The sequence below is a fragment of the Mustela putorius genome, unplaced genomic scaffold (genome assembly GCF_011764305.1).
Source record: "Mustela putorius furo isolate JIRA1106 unplaced genomic scaffold, ASM1176430v1.1 tig00537227_pilon_pilon_pilon, whole genome shotgun sequence".
NCBI lineage: Eukaryota > Metazoa > Chordata > Mammalia > Carnivora > Mustelidae > Mustela > Mustela putorius.
The window spans coordinates 10,724,876-10,751,864 of NW_025422368.1; the positions used below are offsets into that span (position 1 = coordinate 10,724,876).

The 26,989-nt window shown below is 36.4% G+C and overlaps 1 protein-coding gene across 2 annotated transcripts in view; it reads right to left on the reverse strand.

Moving 5' to 3' along the window:
• The window catches only part of TMEM117 (transmembrane protein 117), a 475,005-nt gene that overhangs the window by 59,567 nt on the left and 388,449 nt on the right, over positions 1-26,989 (reverse strand). For both annotated transcript variants that reach the window (XM_045073000.1, XM_045073001.1), the window contains one exon: positions 21,140-21,299. In XM_045073000.1, coding sequence (XP_044928935.1) covers positions 21,140-21,299 — 160 coding nt within the window. The remainder of the gene's footprint in view (positions 1-21,139; positions 21,300-26,989) is intronic.

The window sequence follows — 26,989 nt, forward strand, 5'->3', positions numbered from 1 at the left end:
GTTCCAGAAGTGTAGCATTCAAAAGATTTTCAACAGCGGAATTCTGAGAAATATTTTATAGGACCCTGCAATGAAATGAAAGGTGTTCTCATTGAGATGGACAGTTCTGTTCCATTCACTCCCCTTTTTATGGCTTCTGCCTCCCCCTTCAGTGGCCCCTGTGGTAGATCTGTGGAGGCTAAGATTCTAGACATACAATTTTGTCTTGAGATATCAAGGGATGTTTTCTTATTTCTGACATTATATCAGTTCCCTAAATTCCTTAAGCAACTCACCTAATTTCAAGAGTCACTGACATGAGATGTCACTGATAGAGCAGAAGACATTTTTATTTGTATACTCTATCTTTTGACAACTATTTCTGACCTTCCCTTTACCTCACTTCAGCGGGAGTTTTAAGGGTCTCTGACTTGCCTGGAAATGAGAAGACCTTTCTGCTACAGGAAGATTCTAGAATTCTTTAGAAAAAAATTTGTTGGAAATATTTAAGGTGAACATTGGGAAAAATTGGCCCACATCCCGGCCAAAGACATCGTTTAGTTATAAATTACAACTTTTGCTCTGCCTGGCTAGAATTTGTTGCAGTGTCTAGTCAGTGACAACAGTTTTCCAAAAGTAGCGGAATGAATGGACTAGAAGAGCTAATATATCTTTCATGGAATTGTTTACTTACGGGCAGAATGAAATGCACTGCTTCTTAAAGCTTCAAACCCTAAATAGAACTGAGAACGTTATTAGTGCTGAAATCCATCCATGGTAAATGAAGTTAATTCAACTCAGTGCACATTTATGGAAACTCTTGCTGCAACATGCTGGCCAAACGGTGGTGATACTAAGATAAATATGATGGCTCGTTCCTTCAAGGAGCTCAGCCTCATGGATTGTGCACTGTTTTAGATCTTGCAAAGGAAATCAGCCTTAGCTAATACAATTAGTATCAACACTCTTGATGTTCCACAGGGAGAAAATAAAACTGTTATTAATCACCACGAGAAAAAGCGCAGAGTTCTGATCACCTAGAGATAACGTCAAACTGCCCTTGGATGACAAGTGTACTATTTAGAAATTACTTAGCTGACTCACTGCTCCACAGAGAAAAACACATTTGTAACCTGTCACACAAGTTCGGGCCTAGGTCTGGCCATTTCACTTGCTGTGTGTGTGATGTTGAGGAATGCATTTTCCTTAACGGGCATTCCGTGACAGCTCGCTAGTCTGCCCTGGGAGTGGTGGGGGATGGGACTAAAATACTGGGGGCTTCTGACCTAGGCAGCTATCGGGTTCTTCCTGACCCAGAACTCCAGCTGCATGGCACACTGGGGTCTGAAAGGAATGACTCCAAATGCAATACACTTGAATCATGTGCTACTGGAAAAAAACACAACTCCTCCTTCAAATGGGAGTGTAACAAAAAGGAAAAAAAATGTCTTCTTTCTAGACAGTGGAAGGGAAAAGTAACCGCTAATGACTGCAGTGAAATATAAATATAGCAGATGCTAAAATACGGAACAGGCTCATTATCCAGAGACATTCAGGAACGTGTGTTCCCTTTTGTTATGCAAAAACATACAGCCACTTTATTGAATTTTCAGGATTCCTAACCAAGTAAAAATGAGCATGTCTTTCAGTTAACATGTTGTATAACACCAATCAAATTTTCAACGGAAACATAAACATTTTCCACTTAATCATCTTGGCAAAAATTATGCATTCGGTTCAGAAAACAATGCTGCTACTCCTCTATGTAACTCCGGCAAGTTAAATTCTTTTCCTTTTATTTATCCTCTTAAATATAGTTTTATGTCTGAATGCATTATAAATTCACCCGAATTTCCATAACCACTGAAATGCGAATTATGTAGTTCTGATCCCCTCTCCAATTTTTAAATATTCACTAAACTTTCCCACTTAATTTTCATTAATTTGTCTTTTCTGAGATGTTGAAGCTCTTAGAAGAGAAGATGTATATTTTACTCATCTTTGTGGCCCTAGGACCTTGCCTATGACTAATAAATATTAACTAGGTATTGCTATATATAAATGCATATAAATACATCATCGGGCTTTTCAGTGACTTATTTTCTGGATAAGGTTCCATTGGTGACATTTGAGAGAGAGGATCATGACAGAAACAGACTTGCAAGGACTCCCTGACCAGAGCTCAACATATGGTTCAGCCCATAGGACTGAGAAGGAGGAAAAATGCGTGAACTTGTTGCATTTTTGAGAGGTAAGAAGCTATTCACTTGGGTAGCACATCAGGTGAGAAGTGTGGAGGGAGGGGGGCTGCCAAATGAGGCTTGGATTGTGAGCGACCTCACAGGACATGGAGCGTTTGCCTAAAGACAACAAAAGCCACAAAGGATTCCAAACTGAGAAGTGTCATGATCAGATATGTTTTATAAAGGAAACTTCACGTGGAAGATGCATGTGATGCTCTGAATTTCATCACAGTGTTCCCAGTTCAGCTTTCTGGAGCAAAGTAGAATAGTTGCATTGTCTTTCCACTTGACGGAGGAGGACGAGAGCTAGCACATTCCTCCTCAAAGTCTAGGCTTTATGCTAAACATGCCCCTTTCCTCCATCATTCCTTTGTCATTCTTTCTGGGTCTCTGGACATTGTTTGTTGGCCTTCGTACATGCTCTCCAGTTTTTCAATGCCTCTTTCGAAACAAGTATCCCCAGCTTAACATAAAAGACAGAAATCACAAAGGACAGACAGAGAGGTTTTACCAGATAAATCAAAACAACTACATGTTAAATAAAAACCCACCATAAGCCAAAATGTGAATCTCAGATGACCTGAATTAGAATCACATTTGGGCTTTCTAAGAAAATTCAGATTTCAGAATTCTACCTAGACCTTTTTGTTTTCTGTTAGCAGCTTTATTGAGATAGAATTCACACACTCAAATTGTAAACTTCATGGTTTTTAATTTACTCCAAAGTGATGCAACCATTACCACTATATATATTAGAACGTATATTTGTTTTTTTGACGTACAGTTGATGCACAATGTTCTATTAGTTTCAATACACAATAAAGTATATAACACCATGTGTATAATATAGTGACTAGACAAGTCTATATGTTATACTCTGCTCACAAGAGTTAGCTGCCATCGGTATGATGACTGGTGATAGCTACCATGACCTTTTATATCAAATGTTCCAAGGACAGCGTTCAGGACTTTGCATGAAACAGGCAGGTAGATACCCAAGCATGCACACATGCACAGCTACTCCATACACACACACACACACACACACACAGTTACTCTTTGGAAGACTCAAGTTTGACAACAGCTGTAATAAAAAATCTTAGTAACAAATAAAACTCAGAACAAATGTTTATAACATCTGTAACAGGAAGAGAGAGAGTATATTCACTGTGCAAAGAACTACTGCAAGCCAATGAGGAAAATATTAAACATCCTAATAAAAAATTGAGTGAAGGATATGAAAAACCAATTCACAAAAGGAGTAAGTATAAACAGCCAACAGACTTAAGAAAAACAGTTACCAACCTCACCACTTGTCCACCATCGCTTGTCCTCAATTTTAAAGTAGGAGAGCTCTGAAAATAAGACTTTTCTAGTATTCATACAGCAGCAAAACCTAATCTGACCTGCACTAATTTGGTGATGAAAACCTGATATGAGAAAGAATACTGATGGTTTCTGTGTGTCCCATTTAGTGTGGATAGTCATTGACTCACTGCACACGATGACTTGTTTATAGTTTGCTATGCTACTATGCTATGCAGAACCTCCCAGCCCCTGAGATGCTTGCATAATGTACTACTCTGTATTATCTTGCTAAAAGCCAAAAAGAAATGCAAATTTTGAAAAAGTTGTTGAGCTAGTGATTATGGTTATGTGTATTTAAAGAAATGCATATCAAAATGAAATAGTTTTTTAGCTAATCAAATTGGAAACTATTAAGGCAAATCCAAGATTCTTTGCTGGTAAGGGGAATGGTCACTTTCCTATACTTACTGTGGAATGATATATAAAACAACCTCTAGAGGGAAATTTGGCTAAGTATATGAGAAGTCATTATAATGCACAACCCTTTTAAGTTATCAGTTCAACTTCTGGGAATTCATCTCAAGAAAATAATCATTGTATCATGGTCATTGCAGCACCATAAATAGTAATAAAATGGAACAAATATTTCACAATGTTCTATGGGCAGGTAATGTTATACCATAATCACATCACAGATTAAAGTATAACACATTCACTAAAATAACCTTGTGAAAGAGTATTTCATGACATGAAAAACTTTATTTAATACTATACTGAGAAGTGAAAAAGCAGGAAATAAAACAGTAATGATATAGAGGATAATTCTGGTTTTGCAAAAATACATATGCAATTATGTGCATAAAGTTCATATGTACTGATGAATTTATCTGGATTATCACACTGTAAATAATCTTTATTCTTCCTTCTGTTCTGCACTTTCCAATTTGTTTTTGGGAGAACTTGTAATGCTTTTGTAATTTAGAAAGCCAGTGCATTTTTAATGTGATAATCTAAACTCAACACAATTCTGCTTAAATGTTCTGTTCAATACAGAGTGACATGGGGGTATTACTTCTTTTATCTTGGATATTTGTGTTAACACAGTCCAAGCTGATATCATAAAAGGTGAATAAGCAATATATTTATAATTTGGTATGGTGTAAACGGGTTTCGTATAAGGCATAATCATAATGATGGTAATAGTAATAACAATAAAACATTATAAAAAAGGAAATCTAATGAAATGGAAGGCAGTCAGAATCTCTGGTGCTTATTCTCCAAGGACAGCCTTTCTTGTATCTTCCTCCCTTTCCATCTACAATTAGAGAAATGGTTTCCAGATCCAAAAAAAAAAAAAAAAAAAAAAAAAAAACAAACCTGATTTTAAGAGATGAGGGGAGTTGCAACCTCAAAATAGCAGTTTGAGGTGATATAATTATTTTCCTTTTCTTTCTAAATACCTTTGAATTTACTGACATAGTATAAAATGGGGTAGGGAAAGAGGATGTGTAACAAGGCATGGAGCATGCAGAGTGTTCCACAAATAGCTCCTATACATTGAAATGATTACAGAGCACAGCAAAGACGGAGGCTTTCCATTCATTTCTAGGACTAACATAACCATGATGCAAATGAGCAGGAGAAAAAGGATGAATGCATCTCTTTCATAAATATACATGCAAAACTGAATTCAGCAGTTTATTAAACAACAATGAACTATCACAAAGTGCAATATACTCTAGCGATCTAAGAATGGGTCAAGGTAAGAAGCCTATTCTCATAGTTTATTCCATTTGTTAGGTCTGTGATCAAAGGAGCAAGACTGATACAAAGCGAAGGTCAAGCAAAGCTTTATTTCGCTCCAAGCATCAAGAATCAAACTGACCTGGGGATAAAAATATAGTATATGTTTATAAAAAATTAAAAATTTAAAAAAAAAAAAAAGAATCAAATTGACTGTTCAGGGCTGCCTCTTACAGAGAGGGCAACCACTCCCAGCCTTACAGACTAACTTGTAAAGGGCAAAGGCCATGTGGTTGAGCCTGGCCATACACAGGTGGCCAATGAGATTGTAACACACAGAGAAAGCTGCACAGTCATGCTAGGTCACACATGGGGACCCAATTGAATTACAATTCACCACATAGTAGCCATTTGAACTAGCCTATCACCTTGGTCAGAATTGGTACCCCAAAGCGCCCAAAAGGCAGGGCCCACACTCTTTGGTAGCTAGGGAGACAGTATGCGTGCATCCACTGATTGGATGTCTCCATCTGGCCTGACCTGCCCTTGTATTTGGGCTCTGTTACCTGGGACTGGTTTCCCAGACTTGCTTTTAAGTAAGTCCCCTGGGAGGGTGGTGCAGAGTCAGTTTAAGTTTTACTGCATAAACTACAAAATGGCTGTTCAGCCGAGATGGAATCGCTCTGGCTAAATAGCCCCTTACACATTAATAGTTTAAAGCTGAAAACATACTAAAAAGAAAGCTTGTGATAATCTCTAGCAATGTTGAAAAGCTGTTTTATTTCTATAAGAAGTCACCATAAACTCCTGGTAAAAACTTTGTAAGTTCTTTTCTTAATGTGTTAAACACCAAGAGCAAAAATGATACTTAATGGTCAAAGTGATAAGGAAAAAACAAAAACAAAAAACCTAGAACTTCAATAATGAAATAGGTTCAGTCCATAAGATGGATGTTCATAATAAAATTTTAATATTCATCAAGGATCTAGCAGAAGGAAATAAACTCAACTTAACAAATCATGAAAAATTAAAGACCAATTGGATATATCTTTAAAGATTTTATTTATTTATCAGTGAGGGAGGGGCAGAAAGACAAGCAGACTCCCTGCTGAGTACTGAGCCTGTGGGGCTCCATCCCAGGACCCTGAGATCATGACCAAGCCAAAGGCAGACACTCAACTGATGGAGCCACCCAGACACCACAACCAATAACATATTTTTGACTGTTGGGCTAGAGAAGATATAAAGCTCAATAATATCCCATGTAAACAAAGATGTGGAGAAACTTGGATGTATTTGTTTCCTGTTACTGCTGTAACAAATTACCACCAACTTAATTTGTTACTACTGTAACAAATTACCACCGCCTTAGACGATATGAATTTTTTTTTGACGATATGAATTTTATTTTTTAAAGATTTTATTTATTTACTTGAGAGACAGTGAGAGAGAACATGAATGAGGAGAAGGTCAGAGAGAGAAGCAGACTCCCCATGGAGCTGGGAGTCCGATGCGGGACTCGATCCCGGGACTCCAGGATCATGACCTGAGCCGAAGGCAGTCGTCCAACCAACTGAGCCACCCAGGCGTCCCCGATATGAATTTTTTAACTTAGTTCTAGAGGTCAGGTGTTCAAAGTGAGTCTCACTGAACTAAAATCAAGGTGGTGGCAGGGTGGCTGGCATTCCTTCTGGAGCTCAAAGACAGAATCTGTTTCTCTTTCCATTTTGTGATTCTGGATGTCACCTACACTTCTAGACTTACAGTTCTCTTGGTCTGCCTTCAAAGCCAGCCTAGTCATGCTGCTACCTCTTTGTCTGCCTCTGCCCTTCCATTCCTCTCTTAAAAACTCTTATAATTACATCAGGTCCTCCTGGATAACCCAGGATAATCTGTATATTTTAGGGTCAACTAACTAACAACCTTAATTTCCCTTTGCCATGTCACTTTCCTATATTTACAGGTTCCAGGGATTTGGATGTGGGTATTTTTTGGGGGGGGCATTATTCTCCCGACCACAGCAGGTGTTTTTAGTCATTGCTGGGGATGTTTATATTGTCACAATTTTCTGGCAGGTTGACTCTAACGAATATGTCCCTATAGGTTCCTGTGCATCATGGGACTATAGTTGTACCCCAGTTACATTTGCAAGTTCCTTTCATAGATCATAGCTTGAAAACACATTTCAAAAGAAAAATATTTACACTGGCCCTTGCCCTTCAAGTTTGGTGGTGATGATCTATTCTTTCTGACCTTATAAGCAAGTTACAGTCTATTCAGATTTGGGAATAATTTTCTAAGACACTCAAAATCATATCAGATTTATTCTGAGAGATGAGGGACCAGAAAGCTGTTTTCTGGGGCCCCTCAGTGGCACAATGGGTTAAAGCCTCTGCCTTCAGCTAGGGTCATGATCCCAGGGTCCTGGGATCAAGACCCGCATCGGGCTCTCTGCTCAACAAGGAGCCTGTTTCCTCCTCTCTCTCGGTCTACCTCTCTGCCTACTTGTCATCTCTGTCTGTCAAATAAATAAATAAAATCTTTATTAAAAAAAAAAAAAGAAAGCTGTTTTCTCAGCGAAATGCAGCCTCCCATGAATTTCAACAGATATAGTGAGGGTGCCTAACACACCATAACTCTGGGAATCAATAATTTTTTTTTTTAAAGTTCCATTATTCATTTAAGTGTTTGACTCACTGGGTCAATCTCACAAAATACACATTGAATTGAGAACCCTAGAGGTCAAATAGAAAACATTTCAGAAAGTCTAACTATGCAAACTCAGACAGAACTAACGTCTAGACCACGCTGAAGAATGATAACTTCTGTGTCTTCTCTATGACAAGGCTTGTCTGATATAAATCACTCATTTTATTCTAATCACATTATGTCCTTGTTTTAGTTCATTATCTCCCCAGGTCATATGGCTAGAGATTTTTCCAGGTGGAAAATCTCATTTTGAGATAATCCCTGTTTTATGTTCTTTCATTTATACTGGTAAGCCCTACAAATATTCTTCTTCTCTTCATCAAAAGAAACTATAACTTTTTATTATTTTATTCTAAAAACAGAGTAAATATATACTTAAAGGCACATCTGCTACTCAGCTCAAACCTTTGAGTGATTCTCTATCAAGACCTGTTACATGCTAGTGTTATTATTGGGTAGTTTGCAGTTAGAAATAGATGGTTGTTATTTTTATAAATTAATAAAGCATCACAAACTCTATATGACTGAACTTAAGATTATTGGCTTTTAAAATCTTATCCATTCAGTCTTACCCATAATAATAGAATTTTTAATTCCTAATGTGAAGTCAGTGATTATGGTCCTCTGTCCTTCCTTTAAGAAGGAAATACCTCTGGGGGAGAGTCCTCATCTCTCTTAGTAGGTGGTGACAAGGCAAGTCAAAGCTCTGTCGTAATATTCTTTCTTTTTTCCTTTTTCCAGGTATTAAGAAAAATACAACAGAGTCTGCCATGCTCAGAATCTCTTCCTCAGGACTCTGAAATCAGAATTTTCTTACCCATTTCACAGTACAAGGAGGAGCAATCCTAGCTCCAAATTTGACCACTCTTTGAACCTCTGTGGCAGCAGTCTGAAAGAAGCACACTAACAGCAGTCATGGAGGACACCAGTTTCAACGAGGAGAATTTACTTCAGCAAAAATGAGGCTCAGGGAAAGATAAGGACGACTCAGAACAAAGACTCTGCTCTGGGTTTATGATGCTTGTGCTTTGCAAAATACAAAGAAAACTGAATTCGATGACAAACATTTAGACAGCCTATCCCAAATTTAATTCGTAAGTTGTCTAATGTCAACAGGATCTTAAATAAGGCCTCTAAAAGCAAACTTGCCAATGTCTGATCAATATAAATATGATTCTCATGTAGGAAATTTTTAATAAGTAGCTCATATAAGTACATGGATCCCTCAGTGTAAAAAAATAAAATTGTTCCTGTTTGGGACTCTTATAAAATCTTTCATGTGAAATACAATTATGGGGTCCCAATAACCTGTCACATACGGGTCCAGGTGCTGGTCTAAGTTTAGCCAAAATCTGTTGAATATTCTCTGCATTTGACCTGAACGATTCCAAGACTTACAACTTTTCAGTAAGATGGTTATATACTTTGAACAAACAAATGCAAAGTAGTGGGGGAAAAACCATAATGGACATTTATAAACATCGTTATGAACATGTAGGAAAAGGAGCACTAAAGTTTGTCTGAGAGAGGCCGTGAGGCTTCACAGAAAGGGGAGCATTTAAGCTGAATGCTGAAGGATGGCTGAGGAGAGCCAAGCACACACATTGATGAGAAACCCATTTATTGCCAGTGCAATGGCCTACACCATGAAGAAAGTCATTATGACTTGAGTAACCAACAGGTATTTCAGAATTTTAATTTTAATTTGAGATGTAAGGGGGAGAAGTAGGGGAAAGAATGGAGGACGATGGCCAGGAGAAAGCCAGCAGATAGCCACAGGCTAGATAACAGCAGGGCTAGTAAGGCATGCAAAGGAATTTCTATCTGAAGAATTTTGAGGATTAAATTTTCATGTTAAAAAGATTACTCTGGACAAATGATGTAAGACTAAAGAGAAAAGGTATTATACTCATATAAGTAAAAGCTGATGGTAGCCTGAATTAAGTTGAATGTATTAGGTTCTAAAGGAGGAACAGGTTTAAGAGATACTTAGAAGAATGTATAAGCCTGGCAATGGACTGCAAGACAGATGAGAGAGAGAAATCCGGGAGATGACCCAGGTTTTTGGCTTGAGTGATTGAGAGGATTAAAGTCATGATAGATTGTTTTTTTTTTTTTAAATTATTATTTATTTATTTTTTTATTGGCAATTTAAAAAATTTTTTTATTTTTTTATTTTTTAGAAACATCATGATAGATTGGTTTTAAAAACGATGAACCAGAGAAGCCATGGAATGTCTAGGCGGAAATAGCCACTTGGCAATTAGATATCCAGGTGAAAAATTCAGAAGAAGCATTTGGACTTGAGAAACACCAGCCTACAAGGAAGGCTAGAAGCCATGACAGCAGATGAAAAGATAAGGGAGAATAGGGCAGATGTCCAGAATGACCTTGTCCAGAAAACCATCTTGAATCAAACAAGGAGGATAGGACTAAAGGAAAATAATGCCAAAAGGATTGGAGAATTTTTTAATTGAAATTTTGTTAGGAAGTTGCATGTAGAATATAACATTGCATATGATAGAGAAAAAAATTTCAACAAAACAAAATAAAACACACACTCTCTCTCTTTCTTTCAAGTTCTGTTAGTGGTGGCTGCTGTCACCTCTCTGTCTTTTTCTTTTTTTCTCCCCAACTAACAATCCTTCTGACCCCTGGCTCCTACTGTCCTACTTCATGGACAGGCATACTCTCTTAGGTCTCTGAGTTTTTCATTTTGTATACAGATCTACTATTCTATTCTATTCCTTAACAACAACAAAAAGAGGACGGGGCACCTGGGTGGCTCAGCCGGTTAAGCATCCGCCTTCGGCTGAGCTCATGATCTCAGGGTGCTGGGATCCAGTCCCAAGTCAAGCTCGCTGCTCATAGGGGAGTTTGCCTCTCCCTCTGCCTGCTGCTCCCCTTTCTTGTGCTCTCTCTCCCTCAAATAAATAAATAAAATCTTTTTTAAAAAGGTTAATATCTTGGCATCACCTTCAGAAGGAATGTGACAAAATGACAAAGATTATAAATAACTGATTTTAAGTTTTTCCCAGACACATTCTTTTTATGTATAAAATCATCATTCTAAAACAGAGACCTCGTTGGTTTCATGATATTCTTATATTTTAGATCTTATTCAAATGAGCATCTCAGACATAAAGACATTTTTCTGCAAAGAGATATTTATAAAATATATTTTCATCAAAAATTAGAGAAAAAGGCAGCAGGTATGTGTTTGGTTTTAATTGTTTAGCTTTCACTATACTCACCACAGGAATGATGTCATTTTATAGGACAATGCATAATTCTGAACAATTCCCCAAACATCATCAACTATAATAATTTCCCAGTACCATCTGGCAATTTGTAATTTTGTTGGGGTTCTCTTATCTATAGCCATCTGAATCAAGGTAATAACATTCACTTGTTACCAGCATATTACCTTAGAATAGAGAGTTTCAGAGAAATTGCATTTGGGCTAAATAAAGATGAATACTCACAACTCAAATTCCCTAATGATTCTAATATGTCTAGATCTAAAAGGAAGACCCAAGAATCTGCATTTTTAACCAGCATACAGTTGACTCTAATGCATGGTCCCAAGAATCATCTGTTATGCCTAGTAATTCCCAGGCAACACTGCACACTTACTAAACCAGAAACTTCTGACAGTGTTCCTGTAGCCAGAGAATTCACATCTTTGTAAGAGTACTGGTGATTGTTCTCATCAGGTAAGGGTGGGAATCACTCCCGTAATGTGTATCTGTCTTTGCAGATCATTGCTGCAGCACGTTGTTATGCAGACTCCATTATCACATTATTAAATTTTTCCTTAGCTAAAATCAAAACAATCCTGAATGATTCGTTGTAATTCAAAGCATAACCCTGAGACTTTTTCCAACTAAATTAATCTGTTTCATTCTATCTAAATAATGTAATTTAGGTATATGAAAATATCATCTTTCAACTGCATTTTTAATTTGCCTGTCATAAACATCCTGTAATATGGGATATGAAACATTGTCATGCTATAGATGACAGTATGGATACCTAGAGATAAAGTGACTTAACCACAGTCCCACTGCTGTTAAGAGTTTCTGTCTCCCTCTCCCCCTGTCTCTCTCTCAAATAAGTAAATAAATCTTAAAAAAAAAAATAGCTACAGAGTATTAGCCCATCTCATCTGGGAACAGGATATTTGACATGAATGTCTGTCGGTTATATTTAGCATATATACTATACATAGTATATATGCTATATATATATAAAACACACATATTAGCATATACATATATATATATACATATATATATAGTCACCTATACAACTCTGATCTGAGGTATAACCACACTCTGAGTTTGAAAACTGCCCCAGAGGTGCTGGAAGCCTGGTAAGATGGTGGAATGTATGTCTTCAACATTGTACTTTTTAATCAGACACAAGTGGTACAATGACAAGTGGTAACTGCTACATAATGACTTCCAGGGCCAACCATGATACACATGCAAAGATGGGCGTAAGGGTTAGGGCTGGAATGTTCTTTCGGGGTGATGATCAAGTACTGATAATTCCATAGCACCTGAGGACAATGAGGCATCCATTAGAAAAATATGAATTTGAAGGAGTTATATTTTGCTGCTTCCACGTGGCTTTGAAAAAATTACTGCTCATGTGCAACAGTATAGAATTTATCTTTTGCCAGTTTTTTAATCATGTTCTATCTCTCTTTAAAAAAATACCTCAGGGACTGAAGCATTTATACTGGGATGAAACTTGAATGTCTCTATTTTCCACTTGCTTAACCAAATCTTATAATTCCTTCAAGCTAAATTCTTCCCAAATTATCCTTAAAGACTTGAGTGATCTCTCGTACTCACAATAATCCTTCATAGAACTTGCTGCCTGTTTCAAAACTGTGATCTATATCATATGTTAACAAGACTATTAGCTTCATTTTCAAGAGAGTGTGTTTGTCCCTCCAGTACCCATGACTGGATTCTAAAATTTGTCTGCCTGGTAACCCCTGTGCTTCCAGTTTATCTTTTACCTTCTGCCAAATTTTCTTAACACCATAGGTCACCTGCTAAGAACTGTTCTCTGGTACCTCCTGAAGACTGCCCATTTAGCTGGACTCCCCCACACTATGTGGACATGACTTACCATAAGAAGTCTTTCTACTCCTTGGAGGTTAGTCATGGGGACTACCAATAAATAATATATTGGGGGAGCCTAGGTGGCTCAGTCTTTAAGCGTCTGCCTTTGGTTCAGGTCATGATCCCAGTGTCCTGGGATTGAGCCCCACACTGGTCTCCCTGAGCAGCAGGAAGCCTATGGGAAACCTTGTCCCTCTCCAACTGCTTGTGTTCCCTTTCTCACTCACTGTCTCTGTCAAATAAATAAATAAAATCTTTAAAAAATAATAATATATTGAGATTCCCCTTGGATTATCTGTCTTCCCACTAGGTCAGTGATGTCATTAGTACAAAATGTTGACAGTAAATAAAACAAAGATTCAGCCTCTTAGGCACATATCATGAAGACAGTAAGCATTTATGGTTAATCCAGGTATAGCTTAATATCTAAGCCAATTATTCCATGGTATCATGTGGGACTGACAACAGAGATTGCCATTACTTGTTTTCAAGGAGGAGTGTAACCCTTGAGTAAGAAAAATGGAGATGGAAAATAATTGCAAAAAAGTGTTTAAAATACTTTGGAAAAAGTTAGATAAAGTATTCCCAAACTGAAGACCATATTAAAACCGGTGGCCAGACATTTAAACAGCCCTTTCCTTCTAAGTAGCTTATAAATAAAATCAGTCAGAACAGCTTATCCAGAAAATATATGCCAACTTGTCAAAATACCATTGCTATTTAATTAAAATAGGTTCATGCTTGTTGCTCTGCCCTATGTTCTAAAGTGACTGATTCCACTTTCAATAGCTATGACCTCAAAAGCAGTGCCCAACTAAAGTCAGGTGATTGGAGTTTTAAAATAAAGTCTGCCAAAAGTCATCATGTCTTCTATTAAACTAGTTGACCTACTTTTGAGAACCATGCATGAAACAAAAAACAAACACATTTTGGATGTTACAAGGTGAAATGTTTTTAGGATGCAATTTTCATAATTATTTTTTCAGTGCATTAGGAATTACTTTTCAGGAAATATCGCTTTTCTCTAAGTGCTTTTCAACTAGACCAAAGAGTCCTTTTTAACACTTAACTGAACAATTCATTGAGATTTTTATTTGGATATTTAATTATAGTAAAATCATAATTCAGTGAAAATGACCTAATCTAATATTATTGATGGCTCATTCTCCTGCTGTTGGTAAATATTTTGCTTCTTGAAAAATCTCATGTTATTTGGTTTTTCTGAAATAATGCTGCAATCTGGGGCGCCTGGGTGGCTCAGTGGGTTAAGCCACTGCCTTCGGCTCAGGTCATGATCTCAGGGTCCTGGGATCGAGCCCCGCATCGGACTCTCTGCTCAGCAGGGAGCCTGCTTCCTCCTCTCTCGCTGCCTGCCTCTCTGCAGGCTTGTGATCTCTCTCTATCAAATTAATAAATAAAATCTTAAAAAAAAAATTAAAAACACTGATAAAAAAAATAATGCTGCAATCATTCATTTATTTATTCTTTCATTCAAAAAATATGGTAAAACTGTAATGCATTGAACAAGGGCTAGCTGTGGGAGTGAAAAAATTGAAAAAACATGTTTTTCTCCTTGAGCAGCTCACATGTTACTGGAAATATGTAAGTAAATAAATATGAAGGTACTAGACAGGTAAGTAGGTAAATTACAAGAAAGAGAAGTATTGAAAAGATTTATCAACAGTGTGAGGATTCACCAAAATACAATCCTTGAAACTTCTTCTTCTCTTTAAAAGTCTCTCTTCTAGAAAACTTCTTTCATCTCCTTGAAGCACATGAAGCTGATACTATATATGTATGTTTTATATTATGTACCTATTTGTATACATAAATCTAAAAGGCACACATAACAGTAGGTGATGAGGAGAAACTTTCTAGAGGAGAGGATGCTAAAGAGAAGAGGTTCAAGGACACACCTTTCTGTACTTACCTATAAATTCCCAGAAACTTAGCTTCTCACAGCTTCCTCTGCCTCCTGGGCACTCTGTTCAGCAGATGCTATCTTAATGCTAGACTACACTGATCCAGTTGTAAAACTCAACAGCTTTTAATATTCCCTGCACTAATCCCCTAGGGTTTAATTATGTAAAATATTTAGGAGAGACAAAGACTGCATGGAAACTTAACAAGAGATATAACCCTTGATCAATCTCCATGATCATTACCATTGATTAATTGCACCTCTCTCTACCCATCCATCCACACTGGAGAATTTTACTGGGTCCTCAAGTTATCCCCACTTATACCCATCTTTCTGGCTCCACATCTCTCCTCCTCCCTAGCTCCCCTTCCCCAAACCCCCCAACTAGTCCTTCTCTTTCTTCTCTCATTCTCTTTCTTCCTATCTAGTTAAAAAGCACAGAATGTTCTTTTTTTTTTTAATTTTTTAATGTTCTTTATGTTATCAAGACGAAGTTCCTTTATTTTAAAGCCTTCATAACAGCAACTAAATCTTAGGAGGGTAGGGGAGATGAATTTTAAAAGTGACAAAAGTAGTAATATTTGCTTTTTACCTCAATAAAAAGTTCTTCTAAAGACAGTTTTCCTAAAATATCTTTTCTACTCATATTTATTCTATTAGATTATGAATTCCTTTGTGATAACAAACTCCTGTGGACTGTATCATTAATCTTTTTTTCCTTTCCCTCTGTCCTGAGTCTCCAGCACCTGATGTGATGTACAGTAGGAATGAATTTGTAAATGTTTTGTTTACTTTTTTATGTCATTCTTTAAACAGTATTTTTCCAATTTTATTAAGGTGAAATTGATAAAATTAGAATGTACTTAAACTGTACAATATGATGATTTTATATATGTACATTCTGAAATGAGTCTCACCATCAAGTTAATCAACATTTCCATTACCTCATGTAGTTACTTTTTTCATGAGAATGCTTAATATGTATTCTCTTAGTAAACTGCAAGGATGCAAGACAGTATCTTTAATTACAGTCACCATACTGTACATTACATCCTCTGAACTTACTCATACCTGAAAGTTTGTACCTTTTTATCAACCTCTCCCTATTTCCCTCAACACCTGGCAACCACCATTCTACTCTTTGTTTCTATGGGTTTGGCTATTTTTTTTTTAACTTGAGTACAGTTGACACACAATGTTACATTACTTTCAGGTATACAACATAGTGATTCAACAACTCTCTACATTATACTATTCTCATCACAAGTATAGCTACCATTTGTCACCATACAATGTTATTACAATATGGAATATATTTACCTATGCTGTTCTTTTTATTCCTGTTACTTACTTATTTTATAACTGGAAGGCTGTATCGTCCCCTCTGCTTCATCCATTTTGCCCATCTCCATCTCCTCCTTTCTGAAACCATCAGCTTGTTCTCTGTATTTGCAGGTCTAATTCTACTTTTTGGTTTTTTCCCCTTAGTTTTGTTTCTCAGATTCTATATATAAAATGAAATCATAGGATATTTGTCTTTCTCTGTCTGACTTATTTCACTTAAGTCTATTCAAGATGTTGCAATGGCAAGCACTCATTTGGTTTTCATGGCTGAGTAACAGTCCGTGAAATACAACACACATTCTTTATCCATTCATCTATAGTTAGACATTGGGGTTCTTCCATATCTTGGATATTGTAAATAATGTTGCAATAAACATAGAAGTATGTAGATTGTTTCAAATTAGTGTTTTTATTCTCTTTGGGTAAATACCTATAGTGGAATTATCGGATATGATATTTCTATTTTTAATTTCAATAATCATCAGGGAAATGTGAATCAAAGCCACAGTAAGATATCACCTTACACCTATTAGAATGGATAGAATAAAAAAGACAAGGAATAACAAGTGTTGGTGAGGGTGTGGAAAAAAAAGGAACCCTCATGCACTGTTGGTGGGAATGCAAACTGGTGCAGCCACTCTGGAAAACAGTACAGAGGTTCCTCAAAAAATAAAAAATAGAATTCACCAATTTTTTCTGAACGTAATGTATCAAAACTAAATTCTTACTATGATGATTATAACACTACTCTTTGCTGGAGAAAATTGTCTTTTTGTTTTGTCTTTTCAAACGTCAGCTGCCTATCCTTCTACTGTCATCTCTTCTTTGAAGTTTTGTCCTACTATTCTGTCTACACTGACCTCTTCCTCTCTCTCTCTCTCTTTTGAGTAGGTGGACTCCTAGGACACCTTTTTTTTTCCTTTGATTACAGTACATTACATTTTTAACTATTACATAATTTAGGTATATCTTTTCTTCAATCTAACGAGAGATCAATGGATGGGACATAACTGCAAATTAGGTACTTATGCAATGAACTAAAGGAATAAAAAATCAAAGGCAAAATTATAAATATTAAACAGAATTTGAGATAAGATTTCCTCAGAGAGAAGAATTTTTACAATTCTCATGTTCTGTAGAAATGTGTGATTTATATGAGTCACATACTATATTTTACTAGCATCTATTTATGCTTTAGTTCTAGTGGTTTTACTAAGACTACAGAAAAATGTGATACAACAAATGATTTTTATGATAAATATAGAAAAATCCTACTTAATAGTCATAAAAATAACTATACTTTTTCTACAAGTTTTCAGAATTGACCTACTATGTTAGGGTAAAATCTTTACAGAAGTAGTGTCATTTTCTAAAGGTTTATTTTCTTTTTTAACCCCAAACTAAATATCTTTTGATAGTGTAAGTCGAATTTTTCTAGTTTTAGAAAAGTCTATTGCTTTTAAGTCACTTAAATAAGTCTAATGAGAAAAAAATCTTTTAATAAAATTATTCCCTCCATTTCCACTAATTTTTCTACTTTTCTATTTTTCTTTTGTCTGAAATATGTGAATCTGGAGTAAAGCAGATCACATTTTAGTTGGTTTTGGACTTGTTAGGATATTTGTATTAAATATTTTTAAATATCTTGAACATATATATCTTCCAAGGCTCTGCTTCCCAAAATTCATTCTCTTTCTTAAATGCTCATGCACTAGTTCCCAAAATTTCAACATGATGCTCCCAAAGGGGGACAGAGTTTGCATGAGACTCAGTGTTCAAATGTCACTTCTTTATCCTCAGCAAGCAGTTATTACTCTGGGCATACTGCTGCCCATGTGAGACTCTGGTAGGGAGACTCCAGGGATATATAGTTATAAGCTACAGTTCCTGCTCCACAGAGCAGGAAAAAAGTGACGTAGTGATTTGTAGTCCAGGTAAAAGGTGCTGCAGGAATTCCACGGAGGAAGTGATTACAAGGTTTTCATGAGAGGGAACTGGCACGGTGCTCAATGGCAGGGTCTAGGTGAACAGAGCAGAAGGAAACACATTTGGAGAGAAAAAGACATCTGGAGTAAGTGTGCTGTGGTCAGAAGCCAAACAACAAGCCCTTTGGTCTGTGGTAGAGCTAGAACCTAGGAGACAGGTGAGAAAGGAAACAGCCAGAGCCAGATCAGGGAGGCACTGAGTGCACACTCTTGGGGTCTGTACTTTATCCTTAGACAATGTGGAGTCACTGTGGCTGAGAAGAGGCATGGACAGAATGGCATTTGAGATTGGAAGTTTATGAGGCTGAGCCTCATAGAGCATATGGGACAAGGGGACCTCTGGAAGCAGAAGTATCCACAGGAGGTTATTTTACAGTTGTAGAGGAGAGTCAGAACCGAATAGAAGTAGAGAAATGAGAAGAAAGGATTATGCTACAAGAGACAGAGCAAAAGAGAAATCTACTGGCCTGGCCAGCTGACTCAGTACTGAAGGACAGAGGAAAAGAGTTAAGGGCCCTACCTCTTGGGCCTCCTTTTGGACTCTTCCTCATATTAGACATCAACTAATTTGGCTTTTAAGGCCCAGTGTCTCTCTGCTCTTCCGTGGACTCACGCCCAGTCATTTCACTGGTGGGTGTGATCTAGTCCTTGCAGTACTTTACCCAGGAATGTGAAATTAAGCCTGACAACTAGAGAGTGGTCTCCCTCTGAGGTGCTGGCTGTAGCCACTTTCTTCCATGTGAACTGGGAAGCTCAAAATCCTGCTTTAGAATAAGAGAAGAAAACGAAACAGAAGTTAAAAAAAAAACAAGCGGCGGGGGTGGGGGAGTGGGGAGAAGGAGAACAAAAGCTAGGTCGAGGTTCCCTGGTACACTTTGGTCTCTGCTTTCATGTGTCCCTAAAAAGGAACTGCGTCCCTCCTGTTTAATTCTGTAGGACATCCTTACATTGCAGTGATATATTCTCCCTTTGATAGAGCTAGCTTGGCAGGGTTATTTGTTACTTGCAGCCAAAATGGTCCAAACTGATACATTCCTCAGCACGAACTCTGTTTTCAGTCACTCGGTGCTCGAGCTACTCTCTGAACACTTGAGCACTTGACTGACTCCACATGTTCATGTCCCTTCTTTCATCTAGAACGCCTTCCCCTTCCCAGTCCTGCTGACTCTGCCTGCATAAATCCTGACTATCCTTCCTTTCTTCTAGCCCTCTTTACTAAGTACTTTTTGACTGAGTCCATAACACCTGTAAATTGCAATGTTACATTTTCCCTCTCGAGTCTCTGATTTTAGTGACCTTATTGGAACAATAATTAAAACGATGTAAAAGAGGGTAGAAGGTGACAGACAGTGCTACAAAGTCAGGAAATGTATTCTCTCACATATACAAATTAAAAAAAAAAATCTAAAAGACGATGGTCTATTTGGCTACTAATACCTTTGACTAGGCCATTTGACCAAAGCAGTTACGTCATGCCAGGAAGTGTATCATTTAGGAGTATTAGATGAAAGAAGATAAGAACAGCCTCTAAACAAGTAATGCATCATGCATTATTGCATTAGTGTTTCAAATTTGATTTTATGAGTATCCAGAGGACATCGTATAGCAAGTAAGAGACAGATATGGAAACTACCATGCTTTCTTAATTTGTCCACTATGCTAAACTAGCCCACAGAAAATTTTTTAAAAAATCAATTTTTAGGTGAGACAAACATTCAATTTCATATAATGTTTTAAGTTGATAACATATTTTAAATTGTTATCCACTAAAATAGCAATATACTCTAGGAACCATCTTGAACGTAATGCCTGGGCTATATTATATAGCAAAAAAAAACAAAACAAAACCAAAACAAAACTGTTATTCTCTTTTAAGATACTAAGAATATCACTTCTTTGCCTCTAGAAATGAGAAAACCAATCTGTCATCTTGTGAAATCTCACATAAATTTGGAACACAACAGTGTTTACCTTCCCATCAGCGACTGTGGCCTTTGTCCTGGTAACTTACAATGCCTCAGAGGGGAAAACCCCAAATTGCTTCCTAAAACCAATAAGAAGTCTAGCCAATGAATGGACATTTAATGAACGAGATAAAGTGCCAAGAAATAGTTAATGTTTCTTTCAGCCTCATACAAAGGAACATTCCTCCATTTGGGGGTCCTAAGACCCCAAAGCATCCATGGCAGATCACCCAAGTAGCAGTGGTTAGAGGAATGCTATTGTACAAACAGTCTGGTGCTGAGCAGGGCAGAAATATTGTTTACATGAAAATGGAATGATCCCTAGTGAGTACCGAAAGAAAGTGATAATTTCCATAACCAGAAAAAGCATTTTTACATCATTCCATTTCAACTGCTATAAAACCCTGAGTTGCTCTGGCAATTGCTTATCCCTGCTTTGCTGGCTTTATATCATGCTCATCTCTGTAGCTTTTCATTTACTAAATGACAGGGTTTTTTGTTGTTGTTCTGCCTTGTTTTGAAGCCTTGGCAGAAAACATCACCATGCTGTACGGTTTCTCAGGGCCCACCTTGCAGTGTTCATACAATGGATTTTTGGTGCTCCTTTCATAAAAGCCCAGCTGGCATATCCTCCCAGTAAAACTGATGAAACCATGGCCAGAGAAGACCCCATCAATAGCAACTGTAAACTCTGCACTTCTTTAGCTTTGTGGAGTTTTCACTGTATATACATACAGCGTTAGTTATATTGGTAACAAAGCATAGAGCGGCTTTAGGGAGAGAAGGGAAACATGAAAACACTTACCTGCATTACAATAAGGAGGTCAAAGACCAAGATAAAAGAGGCCAGGAATGCTCTGGAAACTTCATCGCTGGGCAAAAAACCTCGATTCAGCTTATCCCAGCTGATCCAGTCCGTTGTAATGACAAGTACCACCACAGAAGTCAGAGTAAAGAGAACAGTCCTGCAAGGAACAAGACGTTCATTAAAGAACATTAGACCTAATGACGTAGACAGGGAAGACTGCATGCGATCTGTGCTGAATCCAGTGCCCTACCCTTTGCCAAGTACCCTTTGCCAAGTACCCTTTGCCAAGTACCCTTTGCCAAGGCATGTTCGCCAAAATGAAGGCGAACAAAGAAGTAAATGAAGTGCTTTCTTCCAAAAGCAATGAAAAAAAGGTATGATAACATCCACCCCAAGATTTTCCCGTAAGAACATTAAGATAATGATTATAGAACAAATAATTATCCACAACAATATTACAAATGGCCTTGGCTAGTGCAATATGTGTCCCCAAGAGAACACTGGTGTGTAGCTCTCATTACATGTGCCTAATTTACTGAAGGTAGCAGACATGCCTATGTAAGAGCATAACGCAGATGGTGAGTGACTAAGTTGAGTCTTAGAATTCTATTATTGTCCTATAAAAGAAAGGGTTAGTTAGACCAATCCCATCATAATCCTCACAGCCTGAGGAGTTCCATGGAACACTCTTACATGCCAACAGTGTAGCCATTTCTCCTCATAGGTCTTGGGTCATAGATGACCTAGTGACCTGTCCAGGTCATACCATGTTTGATTACCCATTCCTTGTTATAAGATACTAGAGGCCCAACATTATCTCTTATCTTTCTAACCCCCATACAATCTTATATAATTATATCATATGGAAGTCAACGAATGTTTTTGGGAGTTGTAACAATTAAGATTTTTATAAAAATCAGGTCCTTAAATTAGGCTTTATTCTTTATTTTTTAAAAGATTTTATTTATGTATTTGGCAGAGAGAGCACAAGCAGGGGAAGCAGAAGGCGGAAGGAGAAACAGGTTCACTGCTGAGCAGAGAGCCCACCGTGGGACTCCATCTCAGGACCCTGGGATCATGATCTAAGCCAAAGGCAGATGCTTAACTAAGCCATCCAGGAGCTCCTCAAATTAGTCTTTAATATTGACATTCAAAGTAAATCTGAAATGTGTAATGTGAAAAGTAAATGAAAGTGCAAAAATTTAATCTGCCAGAGAATTGCCTATAATGTAGTTTAGCTTCTGCTTGCAGAGCTATCTTGGTATCTGGATATTGTTTGGAACTATAATGAGAAGTCCATGGCTATGCCGCCCTGAACATACCTGATCATGTTTGAATTGTAAAGGAGAAAATAAAAAAGAGTAATTATTTCAAAAATAATCTTTATTGAAAGAAAGGAAAGAAGGAAGGAAGGAAGGAAGGAAAGAAAGGAAGGAAAAAAAGAAGAAGAAAAGGAAAGTGGAAAAAAGGAAATTAAAAAAGAGAGAAGAAAAAATGGAAAAAAAAATATGGAAGTGAAATAACACCTTAGAAGAACACAAACCCATTTTGGAAATTAACTGTTTTTGCCCTCTGATGTCTGATAATAATTGATACAAAAAGAGTAATATGGACCACCCTAGACCATCTCTTTTAAGTTGAACAAAGCAGATTTCTAAACCTAAATACTGAGTTTCCTTTTCACAACTTATTTTGTTACAAGTTATACTTTGATAGAATGAAAATAATGGACCCCCTCTTAGATTACCCACCCCCCCTTAAATAGTAAAGATATATCTAAAATTTTTTTGAAAAGTAAAAATTTCTAATACAATTTACTAATTTTATTAAATTGCAAACTATCAAAAGAATTTCACACATGATCTCCAAAATATAAATTACAGATCATCTCAGCTACCATTTAGAATACCTTTGATCATTTCCAGAAATCCAAATGGGTTAATTAAGCATGGGAGGAATCCTAAATAACTATTATAATTCAGTAGAAAGAAATAGCAAATACTATATGTTAAAACATAAGAATAAAGGGATTTTAAACAAATTTCTCTCCAGGTTAAGTCAATTTGTTTTTGTTTTTGTTTTTTGTTTTTTGTCTTTCTCCTAAGTAAAAAGTTTATATATTTCATGAAATAAGATATCTCTGAATAGCATATATTGGCCCAATAGTTATCAGTCAGAACAATGCTCCTTTTATCATCCTTCTCCTCTCTTCTTAATAAGACTTTCACCTTTATGAGGATGAGATGGCTTCTCTATGACCAGAATTTCATCCAAGGATCAGACATTGTGAAAGGAATAAGTGCCCAGAAAGACATTCCAGTTGGATCTGCCTCTTTTTTTTTTTTTTTTTTAAATTCCACTATAGTGACTATACAGGGTTATGTTAGTTTCAGGTGTACATTATAGCTATTCAACAATTCTATACTTTATGCAGTGCTCATCATGATACCTGTCTTCTTAATCCCCTTCACCTATTTCACCCATTCCCCCACTGATCTCCCCTCTGATAACCATCAGTTTGTTCTAGTTTAGAGTCTCTTTTTTGGTTTGTCTCTATTTTATTTGTTTTGTTTTTAAAATTCCACAAGTGAAATCTTATGGTATGTATCTTTCTCTCACTGACATTTCACTTAGCATTACACTGTCTATATCCATAAATGTTGTTTCTAATGGCAAGGGTTTTGTTTTGTTTTGTTTTTATAATGACTAAGTAATGTTCCATTGTATAGGTATAAACCACCTCTTCTTTATCCATTCATCGATCAGTGGACATTTGGGTTGCTTCTGCGATTTGGCTATTGTAAATAATGCTGCAATAAACACAGAGGTGCACATATTTTTGGAATTAGTGTTTTTGTATTCTTAGGGTAAATAACAAGTAATCATGGATCATATGGAAATTCTATTTTTAATTTTTTTGAGGACTGTCCATACTGTTTTCCACGTTCACTGTACCAGCTTTCACTTCCACCAACAGTGAGCCAGGGTTCCTTTTTCTCCATATCCTCATCAACATTTGTTGTTTCTTGAATTTTTTATTTTAGCCATTCTGACAAGAATGAGGTGACAGCTCATTGTCGTTTTGATTTGCACTTCCCTGAGATGAGTGATGTCTAGCCTCTCTTCATGCATGTTACCCATCTGTATGTCTTCTTTGGAGAAATGTCTTTTCATTTCTTCTGCCCATTTATAATTAGATTATTTGGGGGGTTTTAGTGTTGAATTTTATCAGTTCTTTATATATTCTGGATACTAATCCTTTATCAGATATGTCATTTGTAAATATCTTTTCCCACTCAATAGGTTGTCTTTTAGTTTTGTTGATTATTTCCTTTGCTGTGGAAAAGCTGTTTATTTTTATGTAGTCCCAACAGCATATTTTTGCTTTTGTTTTCCTTGCCTCAGGAGACATATCCAGAAAAATGTTCCTATAGTCAATGTCAGAGAAGTTACTGCCTGTGCTCTCTTCTAGAATTTTTATGACTTAAGGTCTCACATTTAGGTCTTTAATCCGTTTTGAGTTTATTTTTGTATATGGTATAAGAAAGTAGTCCAGTTTCATTCTTTTCCATGTAGCTCTCCCGTTTTTCCCAACACCAATTGTTGAAGAGACTTCTCTTTTTTCCATTGCAAATACTTGCCTCCTTTGCCCAAGATTAATTGACCATATAATCTTGGGTTTATTTCTGGGCTCTCTATTGTGTTCCATTGATTTATGTGTCATTTTTTTTGTGCCAGTACCATACTATTTTGATTACAATAATATTGTAGTGTATCTTGATATCTGGGATTGTGACACCTCCCATTTTGTTCTTTTACAAGATTGTTTTGGCTATTTGGGGTCTTCTGTAGTTCCATATAAATTTTGGGACTCTTTGTTCTTATTCTGTGAAAGATGCTGTTAGTATTTTGATAAGGATTGCATTAAATCTGTCTGTACATTGCTTTGGGTAGTATGGTCATTTTAACGATATTTGTTCTTCCAATCCATGAGCATGGAATATCTTTCTAATTTTTGTGTTCTCTTCAATTTCTTTTTTCAGTGTTTTATAGTTTTCAGAGTATAGGTCTTTCACTTCCTTGGTTAAGTTTATTCCTAAGTATTTTAATTTTTGGTACATTTGTAAATGAGATTTTCTTAATTTCCCTGTTGCCTCTTCATTATTAGTGCAAAAATGCAACAGATTTCTATATATTTATTTTGTATCCTGCGAGCTTACTGAACTCATTTATCAGTTCTGGTAGTGTTTTGGTGAAGTTATTAAAGTTTTCCTTATATAGTATCATGTCATCTGCAAATAGTGAAGTTTGACTTTCATTTGCATGATAAATTATTTTCCTTCTCTCATTTTCAATCCGCATTGCCTTGTAGGCAGCTTATGGATAGTTTTTGCTTTTTTATCCATTCCATTACCAATGTCTTTTGTTTAGAACACTTAGGTCATTCACATTCAAAGTAACTATTGATGGGTATGTACTTAGTGCATTTCATTACCTGTTTTTGTACTTCTTCTCTGTTCCTTCCTTCTCTTGTTCTCTTCTCTCACAGTTTGCTGGCTTTCTTTGGTGATATACTTAGATTCCTTTCTCTTCATTTTTTGCATATCTATCATATTGTTGTTTTTTAATTTGTGGCTACCATTAGGTTTATATATAAAATCTTATGCATCTAGAAGCCTATATTAAATTGAGGGTCACTTAAATTTGAACTCATTCTTTACTCCTCTCCCCTCCATGTTTAGGTATAATGTGTACTATTTTACATCCTTTTATTTTGTGATTCTCTTGACTGATTTTTATAGATATACTTAATTCAAATGCTTTAGTATTTCCTACTTTTCTGTGTTTTTTTTTAAAGATTTTATTTATTTATTTGACAGACAAATATTTAATATTTCTTGTAGGTCAGATTTGGTGCTCATTAATTCCTTTAACTTTTGTTTGGGTAATTCTTTATCTTTCCTTCTATTCTGAATGATGGCATTGTTGGATAGACTATTCTTGGTAACAGGTTTTTCCCTCTCAACACTTTGAGTATATGATGCCATTCCCATCTGTCCTACAAAGTTTTTGCTGAAAAATCAGCTGAAAACTTTATGGGGTTTCCTTTGTATGTGACTTTTTTTTTTTTTTCTCCTGCTGCTTTTAAAATTCTCTATTGCTCACTACCTTTTGTCATCTTAATGACTATTGGTATTGGGCCTTCTTGGGCTGATTCTTTTGGTGGCTCTCTGTGTCTCCTGGATTTAGATATCTGTTTCCTTCCCTAGATTTGTGAACTTTTTGGCTATTATCTCTTCAAATAAATTTTCTGCTTCCTACTTTCTCTTTTTCTTCTAGTTTCTTATAATTCAAATGTTATTACACCTGATAGTGTTGTTGAGTTCCCTAAGTCTATTTTCATTTGTTATTATTTTTTGTCTTTCTTGTTCAACTTGATTTCTTTTTATTACTCTGTCCTCAAGGTCACTGATCCATTCTTTTGCTCTAGCTTACTATTTATTCTATGTAATGTATTTTTAATTTCAGTTACTGAGTCTTTCATCTGCGACTGGTTCTTTTTGATATTTTCTATCTCTTTTTAAAAAAATTTTTTTTTTATGTTTTTTATCTCTTTGTTGAAGATCTCAATGAGGTCTTCCATTCTTTTCTCAAATCCAGCAAATATCTTTATGACCATTACTTTATTACTATTTATTTCCATTTTGTCTAGCTCTTTTGCTGTGATTCTGTCCTGTCCTTTCATTTGAGACACATTCCTCTGTCTCCTCATATTGTCTAACACTCTGTCTGATTCTGTGTGTTAGCAGTCAGCTATATCTCCTGCACTTGAGTTTAGTGGCCTTA